The following is a 22,154-nucleotide window of genomic DNA, read 5'->3' as shown; positions in this document are numbered from 1 at the left end:
CACCGATGCAATGCCTGGCACATAGTAGGTGCAGCAGAAATGGTAGCTGCTAATGCCGTTATTTCCTTTCTCTTCTCTTCTTGGCCACAGGCCTGGAACTATGTGTCAGCTGTTTTCTGGGGAGGGGATTACGAGGGATGGGGGAGGATAGGTAGCGGTAGCAGCTGTCTGAATGGCCTGACTCAGTGCCTTGTCGTCCGGCCTCTCACTCTACACAGAAGCAGAGCAGACCTGAAGGCCATGCTGCCTCCAGCTAGAGTGTGGCTTTTTATAATGCCATCGACTCAGTGGACCCTAGTGCTGGTCAAGAGCCATACTTGCTAATAATGAGTAGGAAGCTCACACGTGGATGGAGATGTGGGCATAATGTAGCCTTGTGGGTTATCAACTCCAAGCTCCACTTTAAAATTTACCTCTAAAACCAGTGCATGATGTTAAGTTTGTGTTCCGTTTTCTAAATCTCAAGCTACAGTTGACAAACGGTGATCTTCCTTCTCCATTATGAAATTATAAAGTCATGGGTAGGTATTCTCTTCTAATTCAGTGAAGTATCCACATAAGTTAGGCTTATTGAAGTCTGGGAGTGAGAGTTATGTGTGGCCGTGGCCTGGAACCTTGGTGGCCAGCGATTTTTGGTGGGCTGTGCCAGCTCTTTGTCCGGTGCACATTTGTCCAGTGTGGTCCCATTTTGATTCTCACAGTCGTAACTCTTTGAAAAATCTAGTCCCTCGCCAGTTGGAAAGTTTTGGAGGCTGTCATTTGCAAACTGTAGCAATGTGCATCTTCAGTGAGGTCACTGGTGATCAACTACACTGTCAGCATAACTTGAAATAGGCCTGGTAATACACATACCCCAACTTGGGGGGCGGGGTGGGGATTGGCGTAGAGTACATAGAGCTTAGTATGTTATTGTGTTGTTTTCTGTAAAACAAATACAATATCAAATGGAACGGTCTTGATTAAATATGAAGTTCACTGCAATAAGTAACACACGCCTCAAACATTTGACATGGATGGAAAAGTTTAGAAGTTCTTAGGAAATGCATGTAAGTGGGTTAGAGCAGTGATGGTGGCTTATCTCCCTGCATTTTCTGCTCTTTATTTTGGCATGCCGCTGCCTCTACTGATGAGCCGGGTGCCCAGTCCCTCCTCCTGGTCAAGTGACTCATCAGCAACTTGAGATTGTGCTTTAAATGTCCCATGATGCTGCTGGGTGGCACGGTGTTAGATTGTGAGTGTGACTCAGAGTGCCCTGGAACCGGCATTCTCACTGCACCCTCTTGCCTTGGCAGGTGTTATTAATCCTTGGCTACATAGACAATCACTTTTTTTTAAAAGAAATTAAGGACTGAGCAGTATAGTTCCTCCCTATTGTGAGCTCATATATAGTACATTTGAAACATGAGTTCTATGCGTCGTTTTTCTGAAACAAATATTTTGGCTGGTTTTGTGCTAGATGCATAGAAAGTGCTTCATGAATATGTATGTTGGATTGTGTTAAAGGAGGCTTTATTAAAGCTGTATTGTGCTTGCATGTGGAGTGTACTGCTGGGAAGTAGGTACAGTCGACCCTGGAACAACGCCAGGGTTAGGTGTGCTGACCTTCCCTGCAGTCAGAGGCCTGCGTGGGACTTAATGCCGTTGACCCTCCACATCCTCGGATTCAACCAACTTAGGATCACGCAGTACTGTAGTACGTATTTAGTGAAAAAAGTCTATAAGTGGACCTGTACCGTTCAGACCTGTGTTGTTCAAGGGTCAGCTGTGTGTGTTTAAGAGGCACCGGGCAAGGTAGATGTGAGGTGTCAAATCTGGAAATTTTGTGGAGAGATGCTTGTTTTTATTGTTTGTGGACTGATTTTGTTTTGCATCCAACTGGTTGTCACTAAGCCTCGTGAGAGCAGGGACTCCTGTGCTTACCATGGTGCCCCAGTTCCCGGGTCTGTGGAAGCTTTCCCCCAAATGTTTGTTGGATGTACACGTATGTGAGTCATTTGTGGTCCTGGACAGGAAGGGTGTTAGGGTCTGGCTGTTGGGGGTTGAAACACACAGGTGAGAGCATGGTGCTGGCTTGTTGATTATATTAAGTGAATTCTGAGTTAGAGATGTCCCCTGGGGACAAAAACATAAAAGTGTGCCTTCTCTAGGCCCTTTCTCCTCGTGTGGTATTTCTCATCATGGGGCAACAGCCTGCTGTCTCTCAAGGAGAGCTGTAATCAGATGGTCTCCAGGCTGCTTGTACTTCTGGGCTGGTTGTGACTGAGGGCTGAGTGAGTGCCATGGTGGAGAACTTGCGAGGGCTTTGGAGTCTGGAAGATCTGTGTTTGAAGCACATCTCAGTCTCTTTCTAGCTGTATGGACTTGGTGCAGGTCGCTTGATTTGTCCATTTCCTCAGTTGTAAGGTGGGGATGGTATTATTTACTCTGCAGAATAGTGTCGAGCCCCTACCTCAGAAACTAGGGGCTCTATATGTTGACTGTTACAAACTCTCACAGCAGGATCTTTTACAATGTAGTGAGTGGGGAAAGGTAAGGGAGAGCTAGGGGAAGGGAGGGCTGAAAAGAAAAGCAATGCAAATTTGCATCACCTTTGGTTCTGTCACGTGTGTGCCCTCACTGCGTCATGTATATGTCCAGTGTGAGCTGGGAGGGACTCTAATAAGACCTGATGTGACCAGACAGAATGCCATCAAAAAGATATTTGTCTTCTCTTTTTACTGGTGAATGTGAACCCCACTTCGTATGCTACTCAGTGTCTGTGCCTTTGAATCCCCAGGTCTCCGGGCTTTGGACTGTGGCTGGTTGCTGAAACCACCAACGGCACCTTCCTCAGCGCTGAACTTGTCTCCAACCACCAGGGCCAGGGGGCAGCGGTGCTTCCCGAGGACCTCGGCAGGAACTGTGCCAAGCTGCTGCTCGAAGAAATCCATAGGGTATGTCCTCCGCTTCTGCAGGTCCGGGAGAGGAGCCATCAGGAAGCAGTTCTTTGTCTGTCACTTTTATTCGTTAGCAACTTTCTTCCTCTCTTAAGGGCTTCAGTCGAGGAGTTAGCCTCTTCCTACCCTTTAGACAGTTTAGCATTAACTAGCTTAATGGATTGGCTAAACTAGTCAGTGAGCAGAGGCCCAGCCCCACTGGTTTGTTACATATGGCAGGTAAGTTTTTTGTTAATATATAAATTTATTTATTTTAAATGTTTGGCTGCGTTGTGTCTTCGTTGCTGCACGCGGGCTTTCTCTAGTTGCGGCGAGCGGGGGCTGCTCTTCGTTGCCGTGCCCAGCCTTCTCATTGCAGTGGCTTCTCTTGTTGCGGAGCACAGGCTCTAGGTGCATGGGCTTCAGTAGTTGTGGCACGTGGGCTCAGTAGTTGTGGCTCGTGGACGCCAGAGCTCAGGCTCAGTAGTTGTGGCGCACAGGCTTAGTTGCTCCGCGGAATCTGGGATCTTCCCAGACCAGGGATCGAACCCGTGTCCCCTGCACTGGCAGGCGGATTCTTAACCACTGCACCACCAGGAAAGTCCTGGCAGGTAAGTTTTAATGATCGGGAGGGCAGAGAACTGGAACAGAGTCATACAGGAGAGAGAAGGTGAAAAATGAAGCAGGTTAGGCAGTGATTGGCCAATTGAAGAGCACACATCCCCCGGAGCAAAGCAGGGACCTTCTCTCAGCCCCGTGTCGTTGCCATAGGGGGATGGGGGCTCATTCTTTTCAGATTTTTCAAGAGAAGCTGGAAACCTGGATTTGTGTGTGACATTTAATTCAGATAGAAAACAGTGTCAACAGGCTCGATTTTGTAGGGTGCCTGGGAGCACATAGAAGAGTGTCTAGGGAAGGCCAGCCTGTGTCAGAGCACAGTAGGGGCTTGGGAAGAGGGGACAAAGAAAAGGTGACACGATGCTGAGGACAAGACTGCACTGATTACCACTTTGCTTCTGCTGCCCTACTGGTGGGACATGGCGTAGACCAGTCTGGCCAAGCCTGTCCCCTCAGTTGCTACAATCCTTTTTCTCTGTTGATCCATAAGAGCAACATGCACATATGTACCCACACACTTTACTCTGTTTCCCAGGGACAGCTGAGGCGACCCAAAATGAGCAAGGAGGAAATTGGAAGAGAAGGAAAGATGATGGCAGGAGAAATAAGATAAGCTGCCTGAAAATTCATTCTTTAAGATCACATATACTTGGTTAGAGGAGCGTCACAAACCTGTCTCCAAGATTTCTGTTAGTCTGCACCTCAGGAAGGTGAAACCTTTTCCTTGACATGCAGAATCCAGGACAGGCTCCAGGGATGTTCAGTCCTATGCTGTGGATGCACACTGGGGCCCACATTCTTAAACTGAGCACTAGCAAGAACTATACACTCATCTCTTGGTGTCCACAGGTGATTGGTTCCAGGACCCCTCCTCCCCCCAGTGGATACCAAAATCCGTGGATGCTCAAGTCTGTGTTTCATTACTCCCCCCCCGCCCCCCGTCCCCCCCACCCCCACCCCCAGTCTCCACAGGTTCTGTATCCGCTGATTCAGTCATCTGAAATTGAAAATCAATCTGTGGTTGATTGAAACTGTGGATGTGGAGAGTCGACTGTACTCTGGGTGATTCGCTATTGGATGGTGTAGAGTGTTTGTAAATTGTCTTTTTTCTCCAGCTGAAGAGTTGAAGAGCCTTTCATCTCTGTACTATCTGTGTATTTATTCTCAGTTATTAGACATCTCTGTGGTTCTTTCCTGAAGTCTTCTAGGAAGTTTTGCTCTGTTTAAAGTTGCAAAAATCACACGTGAGCCCAGTGAAATAAAATCAGTAAGGCTGGTACAGTGGTGATTTTGTTCTTTAATTCTTCCTTTTGCCACTGTAATTTATTAATCAATGTGGCAAGGTGATGCCTGGGTCATGGGTATTGATCCCTGCACAGGCCTCACTAAGGAAAACAGCTTATTGCCACAGTTTACTCCCCTGATCAAAGTCAGCATTTTTGAAAATATCTCATTGGTCACAAGGTGGAGCAAGTAGGAATGAACTGTTTCAAAGTTCATTAAAATTTCCAGCTTATTTAGTGTCTGTCTAATTAAGTGGAAGACAAAGGACCTATAGCTGTGTCCTCAGTAGAGGGACCCCATTCCTTCTACTCACCATTCAGCTAGGAAATAGTGGAGGAAGGAAATAGTCTATCACAAGAAATCCCTCTGAGCGAGGAGATATGTTCTAATAATTCTTGAGCAGTCAAGATCTGGCCTCAGCTTTTTCAATGCAAAGTCTTTCCAATGTTTGACGCTAAATTTAGTGATTTTTGAAAGATGGATAGTAACTAAAATTTGGGAGTAAATGGAGTAAATGACCAAGAGGTTGCCGTGCCAATTACTCAGTTCAGGAAGTTTGTCATCTAGATATTTGTGAAGAAAGACTGCTGGAGACACACGTGGATCCCTCAGCTGCTATTGACTTGTGCAGGTTTCCCTGCCTTGGTCCTGGGGTGGCCGGCAGGCCTTCTCTCTGACTGTGGGGACACATCCCTCTCTTTCCAGTGGACCTGGGGGATTTGGATGTATCCCATTACAGGATAGCCCAGTGGGAGCCCCCGGACACAGCTGGAATATGGGTTTTGTATCTCCGTAAATGGCAGAGTAAAAGCCTCAGGGTGAAAGCACAGTCCACCAGTCCCCAAGAGCGAAAACATGCTATCTGGATTAGGTTATTTTATTTTACTTTTTCTTTACTCTAGTTAAGTTCTGCTTTAAACCGTTCAGTAGTGGCTGGACTGAGTTTTTTGTTTTAAGTCATTAAGAAAACTTCTTTTGTGTGTGTCTATGATCTTTAATTGCTAAAAGGATGAAAATGCATGCAGTTTTTATAATAATTCTTTGTAAGTCTGTGATGTGACATGGTTTAAATAAGTAATAAAAATCCATCCCCTTTGGTACCGTTTATTTATGCCAAAGTTTTAATCCTCTGATCTAATTCCTCTTGTTCCATTTCTGTCTCATCAGTTACCAAGCCCTCTTGATTCTGTCCCAGGCTTTCTGGAACTGCCCTTTCCTATCCTTCTCTCTGCCCCCATCTACCACCCTCCTCCCTTCCGTTCCCCCCTCCCCCGATATAGGTACTGGCGCTCTCTACTTGCAGAGGGGAAATCCTTTCCATACCCTCTCCAGCATCCTCTTCAGCCTAAATCTCCCCCTAAAGCTGCGATCTGATCTTGGTACTCCTGTGCTCGGAGACCTTCACCAGCTTCTCACTTCCCCAGGATAGAGTCAAAACCTGTGGCCCAGTTAGAAAAGCCCCACCTCAGTCTGCCTACTCCACCTTATCCCTGCAGTTCCGCATACTTCTCCGCAGAGAGCAGACAGCCACTCTCAGGCTGGCCTACTGGCTGGTCCTTGCCTGCCCTGGGTTGTATCTCCCACATCCTCCTGCTCTTCCTCCCTCTCCAAACCCTGCTCATCGCTTCAGGGCCAGCTCAAGTCCCCACCTCCCCAAAGCCTCCCTCTGGTGCCAGGGGAGTGACAACCCCTCTCGCACCACCTTGTTAGTCCCGGTGCCCACAGCCCCCAGCTGCCGCGTAACTTCGTCTTCACCTTCACTTGTTACTGGTTCCTGCGCATATTTTGTCTTTGTAATGAGATTGAAGCTACTTTGCACAAGGCTTGTGTCCTGCTGTCCGGGCGGCCCCACCACTTCCTCTGTTGTATCCTGTACACAGACCCTAATATATTTACTGCAGTAAAATCTTGGTTCGGTACATAATAAAAATCAATTGAGGGCTTCCCTGGTGGCGCAGTGGTTGAGAGTCCGCCTGCCGATGCAGGGGACACGGGTTCGTGCCCCGGTCCGGGAAGATCCCACGTGCCGCGGAGTGGCTGGGCTCATGAGCCGTGGCCGCTGAGCCTGCGTGTCCGGAGCCTGTGCTCCACAACGGGAGAGGCCACAACAGTGAGAGGCCCGCGTACTGCAAAAAAAAAAAAAAAAAAAAAAAAAAAATCAATTGAGAATAGCAGAATAGCAACATAGTGCTAGGAAGCAGAGACTGAAGAGAACGGTTTAATTTTAGGCAGTCTTATGAAAAGGAGCAAGTTCTGTAAAACAAAGAGTTTTGTTAAATCTTCTTACATTAATATATTTTGTTATATATTCTTTTATTCTCCATGGGTCAGGTTTTCTGTTTAGATGGAAATATATGTGCTGGAACTCCTCTCGTCCTAATATTTGCTAAATGAGATAAATATTGTCCTTTATTAACTCAGGTAATGAGGAAGAGCAGTAGGTTTCATAAAGGCTGGCAGTAGGATCCACTTCTGATTTTCCTACTCCATTGCCCTCAATGAAGTCTAACGGCAGAGAATGAGTGTCTGTACCTGAGAAGAGATTTATTCCCTACCCTACGTGCATTAAAAAAGGAGAGAGGTGTACCCACGTAAGCAGCAGTGGGTGACCACTTATCCCACTCCAAGTCTGGGAGAGTCTAGCCTTGAACAGTGATGTGCCATGGTTAGAAACTGGATTTCTTGTTGTGAAATATGCAAAGTATGTAGACATTCAAGGTCATCTTGCTTTCAGTATGTACAGTGTAAATTTAAGTTGTTGTTTATAAAGTTATCCCAGAGAGGATGATCTGAAATAAAGACATTCTTCAAGGCACAAATGGAAGCAGCAGTAATGCATGCATCTAGCAGAAGCAAAATGGCTGAAATGGTTGAAAAATTCGAGAATGAAAGAAGAAAGGCAACCAAAGTAGTTGTACCTCAGGAGAAAGTTTTTGAAGAGAATTTTGTCCTGCTTATTGATTTGGAAGAACAGGGAAAATGGGGGAACATAATGCATAAATAATAAGAATGGAGGGATCTGGTCTGAACAGTTCTCCAGTTCTAAGGCACACAGGAAGGGTTAAAGAGGGGAATCTAATGTGACATGGCAGGCAGTTTTCTGAATGTCATCGAATGTGTTGTAGGTAAGACCCTTGAAAGGGAAAGGTCCTCTCATGTCAGATTAGCTGTGGTGTTCTATGACAGATTAAATAAGTAGAAATGTCATTCACTTAACCCTTGGTAATTATGCATTGCCTATAAATGATTATGCTTTTTTGCTTTTATGTCCTGCTATGGCTTTAATTACAAAGGCGAAGTTTCATTTTTCACTAGATATACCTCGGTAAACTTAAATGTCTATTCATTCTGATAGTCTCAACTCTTACAATTGTTTTGATTAACTGTTAGTTTAACCCCCTACAGTTATTTGATATGAGGATAACTCTTTAAAAGACACTTATTCTGTTTTATTATTGCTTGAATTTTGCCGTCTGCTCTTGTGTGGTTCTGATACTCTGGGCATCTGTGTCTTTTTTTTTTTTTTTTTTTTCCCTCTGTTTTGTTGGTTTTCCATTATCTAGTTTGGTACAATGATTAATCCTTAAAGTGTTTGTGTTTACAGGGTGGATGTGTGGACTCGACCAACCAAAGCCTGGCTCTGTTACTCATGACCCTTGGACAGCAGGATGTTTCCAAGGTCCTTCTCGGACCACTCTCTCCCTACACGTGAGTTGTTTTCTTTCAGCCCCCTTATGCTGTCCAGTTTAATCCTCCAGTCAAACAAAATGATGAGCACTATCCTGTTCCCACCTGATTATGCTGATCCTTAAACGTGCTGGAGGTTGTCGCTTTCATCTGGCATTTAACAAGGATTTTGCTTTCCTTTCTTTCCTGCAGTTTCTTCCTTCCCATCTGTCATTTCTGTGTCATTAAGACTGCGTGATCTATACTAGACAGTTCTGTCTATGCTTTAGATATTGTTTCCATTTTGGAGGTAAACTCCTGCTTCTGTTATAGCTTGGGTTTTATTGTTAGCTTTAGCAAAAAGGACTGCCTTTTTGTCCAAGAGGCAAAGTTCATAATAACACCACTGGACTAGGAGGGAAATGCAGAGGTGAGTTTGAGGTTGACTGTTGGGGTATTAAAGCAGGCATTCTCCAAAAAAGAGCAGGTCCTCAGAAGACTTGAATTCTAAACAGCACAGTGAAAGAAGCACTCCTGTTGATAGTCAGTGAGGTTGCTGTGAAACAGCCTGTTTGAGCACTGACATCTCTGTACATGTGTCTATATACTTGAAGATCATTCTATGGCCACCTGTGGGTGGGAAGCTGGCGGGGGGAATGGGCCTTGGGTTCGAGGAAATATTCAGGTAGATATGAGACTGAACTGTCCTTTTTCGGTTATCATGGTACCGATGCTGTATATCTGAAAGGTACAGTACTGTGATAACTGAAGAATGGTGGTGCCATCACATTGAGAAAGGGGCGGGCACTGTAGAGGGGGCAGTGTACCACTGGACCCGGGAACTGGGAGTATAGAGACCAGAAGATTCTTTTGGAGGCTTTTTTTTTTTCTTCTGTAAGTTGGTGGTGGAAGGCTTTTTGGAACAAGGAAATGGAAGAGAATACATTGTTAGCATTGCGGGAAGACTGAAAGCAGGAAACTGGTGAGGACCACACTATCTCCCGATAACTTGTGTAAAGTATTTCACAGGACAGGAAATCTGAAATTGAGTAATCCTAAGTGGCATGCTGACATCAGGAATCAACATTGCCCAGAGAGACTTTGTAGTTAAGGCAATTGGAGAGGAGGTGAGGGCTGGGTGCACAGCACCCTAAGTGTAGAGATTGGCTTCCCAGCGAGTTTGCTGGAAGTGGCTGACAGCCGTGTGGCCGCCACAGTGCCCTTCACCCTCTTAGCTGGTCTCATGGCTGCTGCTTTCCCAGCCTTGGCTTCAGGGCAGCAGAAGGCCTGGCTGCTCGGGCAGCATGAGGCGGTGTCTAGAAATGTGTGTGGTCTTGGGGCATGGGGTTTGGCAGAACATTATGTGAAAAATGGAATGTATATTTTTATTTTTCCTTGACACTTTTTTTTTTGCTTTTAGAGATTTTTTTTTCAGTTTGTCTTCAGGGCCTTGTATAATCTTTTTAAGTCAGCAAACTCTGAGGAGACGTCAAGATGTGACTGGACATTTTTAAAAGTTCCTGTGTCCTTGACACACCCCCTCACCAAACATTAATTGCAGTGTCTTGTCTTCCAGAAACCTTGCCTAAAATTACACATCTCCTGGGAAAACAAAGTGGTCTGCTCTGAATGGAGCTTTACAGGAGTGGGACAAATAACAAAATTTTGTGTTTTGAGCCCTGGGGCTAGGACTTGTAGGACAGTCTTCCTCTGGATTACTTGACCCCCCCAGGGCTTCCAGCAAGAAGGGCGGCCAGGGGCTTGGAAAGGGCAGCCTCCCTTCTTTCAGTAAGCTAGCACAAGGGAGGAGGAGGGAGTTTCTTTTTGAAAGCTGTATCTATTTGGGACCCTTCTTGCCTTTAATCATTGTGGAAAGCTCTAGAAGCCCAAAGAGATGAAGGGCAAAGGTGGGAAGAAATAGGCGTGCTCCAGGACAGGCAAAATTATCAGCGTGCGTTTGCATACAGTTAAGGGTAAAAAGGACAGAATCCACAGTCAGGATGATCATGGTGAGGGAACAGCTTATCCTAGTTGGATTCAAGAGCTTTGGAGACCATAATATCACATGTATTTTTATGTCCAATTAAAATCATAAAAATCTGCTTTCTGTAACCTCAGATTTCTAAAGAAAACCAGAAGCAAGACCCTCTTTGGTTTAAAGAAATGTAGTTTTTCTGGCAGTTTGCATGTTTTGATTTGTATAAATAGCTTTTTAAATGTCTATTTACAGAGCACTGGGATTAAGCAGGATAGTGTTTTCTAGCAGTGTTGCTTTCAAACCCTTTCTGGAAAATAAGGGTCTTTCTGTTTTTCCCCTTTCCTCTTCTCTCTGTTTTACTGCAGGACGTGGCTGGTAATGGTTTTCTGTGTTATTTGAGAAAGTAAGTCTAACGTGGCTGGTAATGGTTTTCTGTGTTATTTGAGAAAGTAAGTCTATATGTGTGAAATTCTTTGGGAAGGCCAGAGAGGTTTTTTTTCAGTAGAATAAAATAGTATTGGATAACATGCTGGTATGTGGAGAATCTATTTCTTTTCAATTTGCGGAGTTTTAGGTGGTTTACAGTTAGTGATGGTGGTTCTACTTTCCCCTGAAAAAGCTTAATTTTACAGTTTAAGGATGATGTATACTTTATTTGAAAGTAGGAGTATATATCAACGAGCGTCTTAATTAGCACTTTCAGAAATTGTTTATGATCAGAGACTGCGGTGACCGGAACTTTCTGTGTTCTGCCAGTGCACAGGTATTGGAGTCCAGCCTATCTGGATTTCAGTTCTGGCTCTACCTTGCAGCACTGGGAGACCATGGACAAGGTCTTTGGCATCTCCGAGCCTCAGTTTCATCCACAGAGAAAGTGAATGGTCCTGAAGTTATGGGCTTGTGAAGGTGGAGCGAGGCTTAAATGCGGTCGGGCACTTAGCTCTCCCAGCAGCGCGGTGTGCCTGGCAGAGCTCCATCAGTGCTGGGCGCACACGGACGTCCAGTCTCCTGTGAAGTTCACTTTGAACACCAGGAGGCCTGGTAAACTTGCTTTGGGTAACCTCAGGCCTGAAGTCGGCTGTAAATCGTCTGCTCAGCTATCTAAATCTGTATCCACTAATTTTTATTTTTCTTAAAGATTTTAAAATTATTTATTTATTTATTTAAATTTTTGGCTGTGTTGGGTCTTCATAGCTGCTTGCGGGCTTTCTCTAGCTGCAGCGAGCAGGGGCTAGTCTTTGTCGCAGCACGTGGGCTTCTCATTGCGGTGGCTTCTCTTGTTGTGGAGCACAGGCTCTAGGCCCACAGGCTTCAGTAGTTGTGGCTCGCGGGCTCTAGAGTGCAGGCTCAGTAGTTGTGGCGCACGGGCTTAGTTGCCGCACGGCATGTGGGATCTTCCCGGACCAGGGCTTGAACCCGTGTCCCTGCATTGGCAGGCGGATTCTTAATCACTGCGCCACCAGGGAAGTCCCTGTATCCACTAATTTTTAAATTTATGACTAACTTCCTGCAGTTACATTACTAAACAAATTACACACATCTTATTTACTGTTCCTGAGAATTCTGTAAGTGGATGTTTATTTAAGAACACTTAACAGTGTTCGCTGTGGGCCAGATGTTTTACGTACTTTACAAACACGAACTCTTTCAGGTTTCATGATAACCTCACAAGGGTGGTAAAGTGGTGAAGGCAGGTACACTCCACTTTACTGGTCAGCGGATTGAGACACAGAGTGGTCAAGTCGTGTGCCCAGGGTCACACAGTCAGCACCTGGGGTTCAGACTCTGACGTCTCATCCAGAGTGCATGCTTCCCTGACCCACTGTGCTGTTTAGTAAAAGCTGGGATTTCACACATGTTATTGGACTCCAGGCACCTCCCTGCCTGAGCCCAGGGTGCCTTGCTGTATCTTTTCAGAATCCTCGTTTCAAATTGTCATAAAATGATCTCCTTCTGTCTTTCATTGGAAGTCTAAAATAAACTACGTCACTTTGTTTTATTCTAGTTTTAATAAATGACCTCTTTTCACTTTTGTGACATGCTGGGGAGCGAGAGCCCAGGGTCCTTGTCAAACACGGACTGATTGGGGTAGTTGGTTCACCCAGTGTGTAGCACAGTGATGTGAAGATCAATGAGATGCTGCTCTTTGGGTTCAGTTGCCCAACTCCTCTCTGGGAGCCAGCACAGCACACGCCACCTCACATCTGGGAAACGGTTTAAATGCTGCAAAGCCCAGTTCTCCTTTATTATGCTCTTTGAGCCGCAGGACATATTTGGCATATGGTAAAACAAGTGATATCCTTACTTTTCAGATGACAAAGAGGTCAGTCACCTGCTCATAGTGAGTTCTTGGCTGAACTTGGCCTGGTATCCATGTCTCCTGAGAGTGCAGCCAGCCTGGCTCTCTGTTTCCTGCTGCCTTTATAACGGAGTTTAATAACTTCATTCCTGGAGCAGAGGTCAGCTGGTCTTTCGGAAAACAGCTCTTCGGCAGAAAAAGTACCACCGATATATTTAAAAGATGCCGTGTCGTGACTACAGGGAGCCCTGTTGAGCAGATTCTCTTCCCACCCCCAGATCTTCCATCCCCTCAATTTGCAGAGCAACTCCTTAGATCTGAGAAGTAGGTGACCCCAGTGTCCAGGTGGCTTGGTGGAGCAGGAGGCGGGGCCCGCTATCATGGTTTGTTGTTGTAGAGCCGCCAGAGAGAGCGCGTCGTGATCCCCGTCACCACCACTCTCTAGCAGGCTTCAGAGGGGAACCTGGTATGAGGGGCTGTATTTTAAGGGGCAGGGCCGGGCAACCTGGCAAGTTCCAGGCAGTTGGGATCCAATGGGCAGATGACTGTGAGCCCAGTGGCCTTCACCTGTTGACCAACAATGGTGGTGGGAACAGCCCACTCTTGGAAAATACACAGGAAGAATTACCTCTGTGCTCCAGGATTCTCTGAAACCTGCTTGTCAGATGGACTGGAGGTGTTCAGGAAAAGTAGGTTGTTGGTGGTTTTTTGTTTTTTCATTTTTTAAAAGATATAAATCACTTTGTTCTGGGGGAAGAAAGCTCACTAAGGATACCTCTCTTAAGTCAGGAGTCCCAGTTGCCTAAAAGGGTTAGTCTGAAAATCTTCCAGTCACACTGTTGCGGGGGTGCCCTCGGTGTCCTCGGTGTGCCTCTTCTGCCTGGCTCTGTGGCTGGGGAGCTGTGTCTAGAAAGTGTGGGTCTACCGTATGGTGTTTGGAAGAGAAAGAAAGGGGAGCGGTGCCGCGTGGGGCTGTGGAAAAGGACACGGACCGGCCCTGGACCTGACTTTGTTCAACTGCATATAGATGTGGGTGAGTTTATTCTGTTTGGTTTTCATTTTCTTAAGGATACTGTTAGTATTTCATATCGCCTGAGGTTATTTCTCAGCTTCTGAGCATGGTTGCTTTACGCTATCCCAGCCACAGGAGACTTAGGGAGAATGGGGCTGGCGGTGGAGGGCATCATGAAATGTACCTTAACTCAGTCCTTACACAGTCTTCCTCAGACAGGCTGAAGGGTTGGCAGAACATTATGTAAAAAGTGGAACTGACTTTGCTTTTTCTAACGATTCCAAAGGCTACAAATACCCCAAAGCTGCAACTATGCAGGCCTGCACACTCAAGCCTGTGTTTCTCCCCTCCTTCTCCAAGAGATCAGAGGCAGGCTGCGGCCTCTTAGGAATTCTGCCAGCTGGGGAAGGTGTCTGGTTTTTCCAGCACAGTTGAACGATTCAGGGTGAAGTATGAAGTAGGCTGGGGAGGCTCTGGAAGCAGAGCGTGCCTCGGGCCTGTATTAGAACCGAAGCAGCAGCGAGAGAGAACAGGCTGTTTCCTCCTTAGAATGCAGACAAGTGGGTGAGATGGCTGGCTTTTTCTGCGTTGCTGCCAGCCGGAAGCTGTGCCCACAAATGTGGACTGTTTATCTATGGTTTTTTTTGATGTGTTTGTTTTCTTTCTTTCCTAGGGCAGGGTTAGGGAGGTTGTGAGGCTGGGACAGAGCAAAAACCTGAAAATTTCAATTGGTTAGTAAAATGAGAAAGCCAGCAGGGGAAGAATTGACTTCCCTTAATTGCTAAGAATGTTGAAGTCATTTCTCAGAAGTATCCCTGGGGCTTCCCTGGTGGCGCAATGGTTGAGAGTCCGCCTGCCGATGCAGGGGACACGGGTTCGTGCCCCGGTCCGGGAAGATCCCACATGCCGTGGAACGGCTGGGCCCGTGAGCCGTGGCTGCTGAGCCTACACGTCTGGAGCCTGTGCTCCGCAACGGGAGAGGCCACAGCAGTTAGAGGCCCGCGTACCGCAAAAAAAAAAAAAAAAAAAAAAAGTATCCCTAAACCCTAACCTCCACATTCTGTTGGGTGCCCCATTCCTGAGTGCCTTATATATAGTGCCTAGCAGGTGTAATGGGTTAAGGTCATTGCCCTGGAGGTGCTTATATAATTTACCAAGAGCGGGGCCAGGGCAGTTGTGAGACCCTTACACATGAGCATTTCATTAGACTCCATAAGCAGAGCCAAGAATGCTATGGAAACCCAGAGGGGTTACTGGCTAGAGAAGGCTTCGTAGAATAGGTGGCAAATGGGACGTTATTTAAAAGATGGAGATGAAGTAGCACAATCCAAGGTGGAAGAGAGAGCAAAGAAGTGAGGAATTTTTCTGTGAGCATGCAGCCATCACCGGGACTCCTACTGTCCGGGCTAGTTACTGTTCCATCTCTTAGCCCATCTCGGGCAGACAGGATGCGGAATTGTTCAGACTTTCTTTTCCCCTTTTTGCTTTTTCCTCCTTTGACTAGATTAACTAGGATAAAGGGACGGGAGAGGGTGGAAAATGCATTGCAGTAGGCTTTATACTTAGTTTGGTATATACTGTGTGAGGACGGGAGCCATGTATCAGTTCTTTTTTTTTTTAACTTCACAAATAAAATAGTTATTTTAAACAACTTTATTGAGATATAATTCACATACCACACAGTTTACCTATTTAAAGTGTACAATTCAGTGGGTTTTTAGTATATTCACAAAGTTGTGTAAATGTAACCACAGTCTAATTTTAGAACATTTCCACCACCCCGGAAGAAAACCCTTTTGCCCATTCACAGGTGTTCCTGATTCCTCTCACTCCCCCCAGCCCTAGGCAACCCCTAATCTGCTTTCTGTCGCTATAATAGATTTGCCTGTTCTGTCCAATACATATAGACTCAAACAATATGTGGTTCTTTGTGACTGGCTTGTTTCACTTAGCAGAACGTTTTCAGGGTCCATCCATATTGTAGCATGTATTAGTACTTCATTCCTTTTTATGGCTGAATAATATTCCATTGTACAGATAAACCATCTTTTGTTTATCCATTCATCAATTGATGGCCATTTGAGTTGTTTGTACTTTTTGACTGTTATGAATAATGCTCTTATGAATATTTATGTACAAGTTTTTATGTGGATGTATGTTTTCATTTTTCTTGTGTATATACCTTAGGGTGGAATTGCTGGATCATATGGTAACTAACTCCTTGTGTAACATTTTGAGGAACTGCCAGACTGTTTTCCACAGTGGTGGTACCATTTTACATTTCTACCAGCAGTGTTTGAGGGTTCCAATTTCTCCTCACCCACACTTTTGTTATTATCTTTCTTTTTTGATCATAGCCTTTCTGTTGGTTTTGATTTGTGTTTCCCTAGTAACTAATGATGTTGAGTATCTTTTCATGTGGTTATTGCTATGTGCATATCTTCTTTAGAGAAATGTCTATTCACATCCTTTGCTCATTTTAAAATTAGGTTATTTGGTTTTTTATTATCGAGTTGTGTGCATTCTTTATATGTTCCAGATACCAGACCCTTATCAGATAAATGATTTGCAAATATTTTCTACCATTCTGGGGGTTGTCTTTCCACTTTCTTGATAGTGTCCAGAAAAGATTTTAATTTTAATGAAGTTCAGTTAATCCATTTTTTCTTTTATCACTCTGCTTTTGATGCTGTATCTAAGAAATCATTGCTTAACCCAAGATCATGAAGATTTACTCCTGTGTTTTCTTCTTCTTTCTTCCATAGCTTTAGCTCTTCCATGTAGGTCTTTGATCCGTTTTGAGTTAATTTTTGTGTGTGATGTGAGTAAAGGGTCCAGCTTCATTCTTTTGCGTGTGAAGCACCATTTGTTGAGATTATTCTTTCCTCTTTGAATTATCTTGGCACCTTTTTGAAAATCAGTTGACCACAAGTGTGTGGGCTTATTTCTTGACTCTCAATTCTGTTCCATTGATCTGCATGTCAGGATCAGTATTTTGAAAGCTCCTCGGGTGATTCCATGTACATTCTGTGTGAGAACTGTTTGTATGGTTTGATTGGGAGGCAGCACAACACAGGGTTGCTGAACTACTTCATTAAAGACGTGCAGATCTCCTTAGGCAGGTTTATTCCTAGATATTTTATTCTTTTTGTTGTAATGGTAAATGGGAGTGTTTTCTTGATTTCACTTTTAGATTTTTCATCATTAGTGTATAGGAATGCCAGAGATTTCTGTGCATTAATTTTGTATCCTGCTACTTTACCAAATTCATTGATTAGCTCTAGTAGTTTTCTGGTAGCATCTTTAGGATTCTCTATGTATAGTATCATGTCATCTGCAAACAGTGACAGCTTTACTTCTTCTGTTCCGATTTGGATTCCTTTTATTTCCTTTTCTTCTCTGATTGCTGTGACAAAGCGAGAGAGAGGCATGGACATATATACACTACCAAACGTAAGATAGATAGCTAGTGGGAAGCAGCCGCATAGCACAGGGAGATCAGCTCGATGCTTTGTGACCGCCTGGAGGGGTGGGATAGGGAGGATGGGAGGGAGGGAGACACAAGAGGGAAGAGATATGGGAACATATGTGTATGTATAACTGATTCACTTTGTTATAAACCAGAAACTAACACACCATTGTAAAGCAATTATACCCAATAAAGATGTTAAAAAAAAAAAAAAAAAAAAAAAGACGTGCAGATCATCTGTTCTTAACTAAACCAGTGTTTCGCAAACTGGGCTGGTACGAATCACCAGGGAGGATTCTGGCCCCTGTGCCCTGCGGAGACACGGCTTGGTAAGGGGTGAGGAGGGGACATGTGGCCTGTGATTCTGGGCTCTTCCACATGGACACTTCCTCTCCACCAGTTGCCAGTTGATTGAAACCTTCAGGAATCTGCTTGTTAAATGAACTCTCCAGGTGAGTCCTATGGTCAGTCTCGCTGGGTTGATGCCGAATCTGCTAGGCCAGACCAGTACCATGGTCCTTCCACGGAATTGCTGTTCCCAAGGTACTCTTGGGGTGAAGCCATCGCTCTGTCTTAAGGGAGATGACAAGAAAGAGCCCCTTGAACCTCCTCTGCATGTTTACTGTGAGCACTTCCCTCGCCACCTTATTTAGTATTGCCTTCAGCCATATACACACAAATATTTTATACCTACGTTTCCTTCTCATCTGCCTTGTTTACTTTATTTAAATTTCTGACTATGGAGGAAGTATATATATATTTCAAGGATATAGATTGAAAGCTTCATGAGAGAAGGGATTTTTGGTTGACTGCAATATCTCCAGCATGAAGAACAGTGCCTGGCACATCGTAGGCACTCAATAAATATTTGTTGAATGAATGAAAGGGCTGTCGAGATTGAACAATGGAGAGAGAGACTTCTCTCATTCAGCATCAGCAGCAGTCACCCTGCTTGGTTTTAATCTCATGATACTGTGACTCATTAAAGCACGTGTTTCTCTCTCTGCATGAGCCTCTTGAAGATTAGTGCCGTATTCATGTCCACTCTAATGCATGTGTAGGACTAACCTCTAACCTTTTCCTTTCTTTTTCTTTATTTAATTTGTCTTACGTTGTGTGCATCTCTGCAAGCTGTTTAAAATCATCTTTGGAATCTGGCAGGCTGTAAATAAATGCTGTTTAATCAGCATTGATAGAAGTTCTTAATTTCAGTTATTCCTCCTGATCTGGGAAATTAAAAGCTTCAGTTCTAGGCTGGAGAAGAATTTTTTAAAAGCCGAATTCCTGTTTCATTTCTCCCTCCCTTTTTTAAATTTTTATTTTTATTTTTTAGGATAGAATTTTTGCGGCATTTGAAGAGCTTTTTCCAGATTATGTTTAAAATTGAAACCAAGCCATGTGGTGAAGAACTCAAGGGAGGGGATAAAGTGCTGATGACTTGTGTTGGCATTGGTTTCTCCAACCTCAGCAAGACCCTCAAGTGACACTGTCACAAGATGAAAGGCCCCAAGGCCTCTGGACACAGCAGAAGCTGCCAAGGAACCAAAGGGACCAAGTTCATCCAGGACAGGATGGCCTCTTATATTAAGGACTTTAAAAATTTTCCATTTAAAAACCATCAGCATATCTGAATAAAAGATGTTTCTCTATCTTGTGGTTTCCAGCCATTTCTCCAGGGCAGACATTCCTCAGGAGGCCTATTCATGATGGGAACTCCCTTGGCTTACCTGGATGAAGAGTGTACCTTCAGGATACAGTCGTGCTGCTAGAACAACATCACAGCTGCATTTCAGCAATGCTTTCTCAGCCCACATCCCCAGGCTTCTGCCATATGGCTATTTTTCCAGACCTGTGGAGTTACTGTTCGTTCTGCAAGGACTGACCTCTCTGAACCTTGGTTTCTGTGTAGGGATTAAATGAGATAATATGGGTGGAAGCCCTTTATGAGTAGTGCAGTGTGATGCAAATGTCAGAAATTGGTGTAGTAGACTATTTTATCCCTTGTCTTCTGAGTGGACTGCTATCTTGGAGACATACTGCTCCCCATCTGGTTCATTGTATGTGGATTTTGGGGAGGATGAGTGACTAGGGAGAGCAGGGATCTAACGAAAGTTATTGGATGTTTTCTGTATCTCAGGTGTGCTATGTGTTTTCTCATTTTATTCCCACAGTAGCCCAGTGCTGCAAATTTTATTATGTCCACAAGAAAAATTTAAAAAGGGTTTTGTTTAAAAAATTCTGTTCTTTTGAAATTGATAATGTAAAGATAGTAGATCTCCTGATTTAAAAGATCTAAGTGTAATAGTGTCAGAGTCTAGAATTTCACCCTACTTGCAAGCTAATAAGTTAGATGATTACTGTTTCATGGATGCTAGCAGAAGAAATGGATATCTCAGGTCAGAGACAAAGAACTTTATTACTCAGAGCACAGCAAGCAGCATGAGCTTCACGTTTGTATTGGTTTCTTTCTCCCCAAGTCCCACACTGGTGATGTGTAGGGGCCGCAGGTAGATGCCATGCATGCCGGGGGTTTGCATCAGAGCCAAGGAACATGCACACTTGGGCGCTCCACCTCTTACAGCAGGCCTGCTCTTTGTTCCAGATGGGGACATTACTTCACCTCTCAAGATTGCTTGCTATGAACACATGATGAGAAAGTGTTGTGGTAAAGGCCTCCCCAGCAAGAATGTGCAGGACCTGTGGTGGTTTCGTCTGCAACTAATAGAGGCTACATGTGGTGTGTGTAAGGGGTCAGAATTGGTAGAAGGGGAAATATCTGATTCTTTCTATTAGGATTCCAAATGGTGTTTTCCACCTAGGGTGGGCTTTTTTTTTTTTGCGGTACGCAGGCCTCTCACTGCTGTGGCCTCTCCTGTTACGGAGCGCAGGCTCCGGACGTGCAGGCTCAGTGGCCATGGCTCACGGGCCCAGCCGCTCCACGGCATGTGGGATCCTCCCAGACCGGGGCACAGAACCCACGTCCCCTGCATCAGCAGGCGGACTCTCAACCACTGCGTCATCAGGGAAGCCCAGCGTGGGCTTTTGAAGTAAGGAAAGGTCTTTACCTCCCCAGTTCTCTTGCTCCCCTTTTCTTTTTCAGTAAAAGGGGTCCAGAAGGTGTCTGTGCTCTTGTGTCTGGGGGTGTGGGAGGATGTGGAGGTGAAGGGCTAACGCTGAAGGAGGTCAGGCCATTTTGAACTGTGGATCTCACTGAGAGCTCTACGTAGTGTGTTAGATTTCTGTTGCTGTGTAACAAATTACCACAGACTTAGCAACTTAAAAGAATACCATTTATCATCTCACAGTTCTGTAGGTCAGAGGTCTTGGTAGGCTTGCTTGGGTTCTCTGGCTAGGGCCTCAGAAGGCTGACGTCAGTGTGTTAGCCAGGCTGGGCTCTGGGCAAGAACATGCTTCCAACCGCATTCAGGTTGTTGGCAGAATTCAGGTGGTGGGACTGGGGTCCCTGTTTCTGGCTGTCAGTTGGGGACAATTCTCAGCTTATAGAGCCTGCCTGCATTCCTTGCAACTTGGTTCCCTCCATCTTTAAGCCAACAACAATGCACTGAATCCTTCTGTGGCATTGAATCCTTCTCATGCTTGAATCTGACTTCTTGTGATACCAGGGTAATGTCCTTATCTTAAGGTCATCTGATTACAGCAGTACCTAGATTAGTATTTGAATAGCCAGGGCCCAGACTCTTGGACATCTGAGAATTCTGCCTGCCACACATACTGCAGTTTTATTTACTGCTGCTGACGTTTGACTCCAGATCTGCCCATGCTCAGATACAGAACTAAGGGACCACGTGGTTTTGGCTGTGTCCTGCAGGGGCTTCCTGCCCCTCGGGACAAGCTCTGGAAATGGTACTGTTGGTCAGTTTAGGGTGGCATGTAAGACTCCAGGCAGATCATTGCAAGCAGTAGTAGGGACGTGTGCCCCTCTCTGCTCTAAACACGGAAGTGTCCCAGCCCTCATCTGGCACAGCTACTTCTGGAGTGGTAGTGGTGATGCTATTGCCAATAGGAGGACAAATTTAATATTTATTTAAACAGCCTACTGCCAGCCCCTTCTCAGGTGCCCAAGAGAAGCAATTGCACTCCTTGGGTAGAAGTTGCTGGTGCATCTTAGTGACATTCCGCTCCTTCATTCTCTGCCTTATTCTTAGCGTAGCTCCTGATTGGTTCAGCTACCCCTGGTGCAGTTTGATGGGGGATTCCAGCGTTTTGGACTTGGCTTTCTATCTTGACCTGTCTACTCCTCTCTGCTGACAGAGACAGACCACTCTGAGTTCAGCGAGACTAGTGATTTTTTTTTTTTTAAGGCATATACATCTGTGATGTTTTGGGGCTCATGGCAGAATCACAGCCTTTGCCTTCCTGTCATGTACCAGGCCCTGCTTCTGTCTTTCACCGTCCTTCTGTGTGAACACCAGCCAGCCTCCCTCCATCATGATTATTTACCATCTTCATCAAGACAGTTGATAAGGGTAGGGGGAAGCTGGGGTATTGCAACATGACGTGCTGATGGGGAAAGAGCAGTAGGAGGCACTGCTGATATCCACATTGCCCTCAGAGGGCAGCTGAACCTCGTGGTTTGTTTGTTTGTCTTAATCTTTTCTGATAAAAAGTGGTGAAGGACATCACTGATTACAGACCCAACCAAAAAGCCCCAAAACTTAGGTTGCACCGTGGTGCCTGTCCTCACTGTCATGCTACGATGGAAGATCGTGAGGTGGCCATTCCGCTAGGTCTTTTATGTCTGGAGGCTCCTAGGTGAGACCAGTGCTGGTGACCAGTTAGTTTCGTGGTGACTGAGTGGAAGTGTTGAGGGTATTAAAAGGCAGGGAAGGAAGTAGCAGATTGGAGTAGAGGAGGCCTGTGGAAGTGGACAAAATTGAAAGTAGATAGAGAAA

The 22,154-nt window shown here is 45.2% G+C and overlaps 1 protein-coding gene across 2 annotated transcripts in view; it reads left to right on the top strand.

Moving 5' to 3' along the window:
* Positions 1-19,379, top strand: part of RCL1 (RNA terminal phosphate cyclase like 1) — a 57,691-nt gene extending 38,312 nt beyond the window's left edge. Inside the window, exons 7-9 of one of the 2 annotated variants that reach the window (XM_065879070.1) lie at positions 2,777-2,933; positions 8,422-8,525; positions 18,580-19,379. In XM_065879070.1, the coding sequence (XP_065735142.1) occupies positions 2,777-2,933; positions 8,422-8,525; positions 18,580-18,622 (304 nt within the window). In that variant the 3' untranslated portion in view covers positions 18,623-19,379. Of the gene's footprint in view, positions 1-2,776; positions 2,934-8,421; positions 8,526-18,574 lie in introns of both variants that reach the window. The other variant, XM_065879069.1, reaches the window with a different exon arrangement.
* Positions 19,380-22,154: the final 2,775 nt, after the last annotated feature.

The sequence above is a fragment of the Phocoena phocoena genome, chromosome 6, assembly GCF_963924675.1.
Source record: "Phocoena phocoena chromosome 6, mPhoPho1.1, whole genome shotgun sequence".
NCBI classification, from domain to species: domain Eukaryota; kingdom Metazoa; phylum Chordata; class Mammalia; order Artiodactyla; family Phocoenidae; genus Phocoena; species Phocoena phocoena.
The sequence above is the reverse complement of the archived record's forward strand: the minus strand, read 5'-3'. Positions and strand labels throughout refer to the sequence as shown.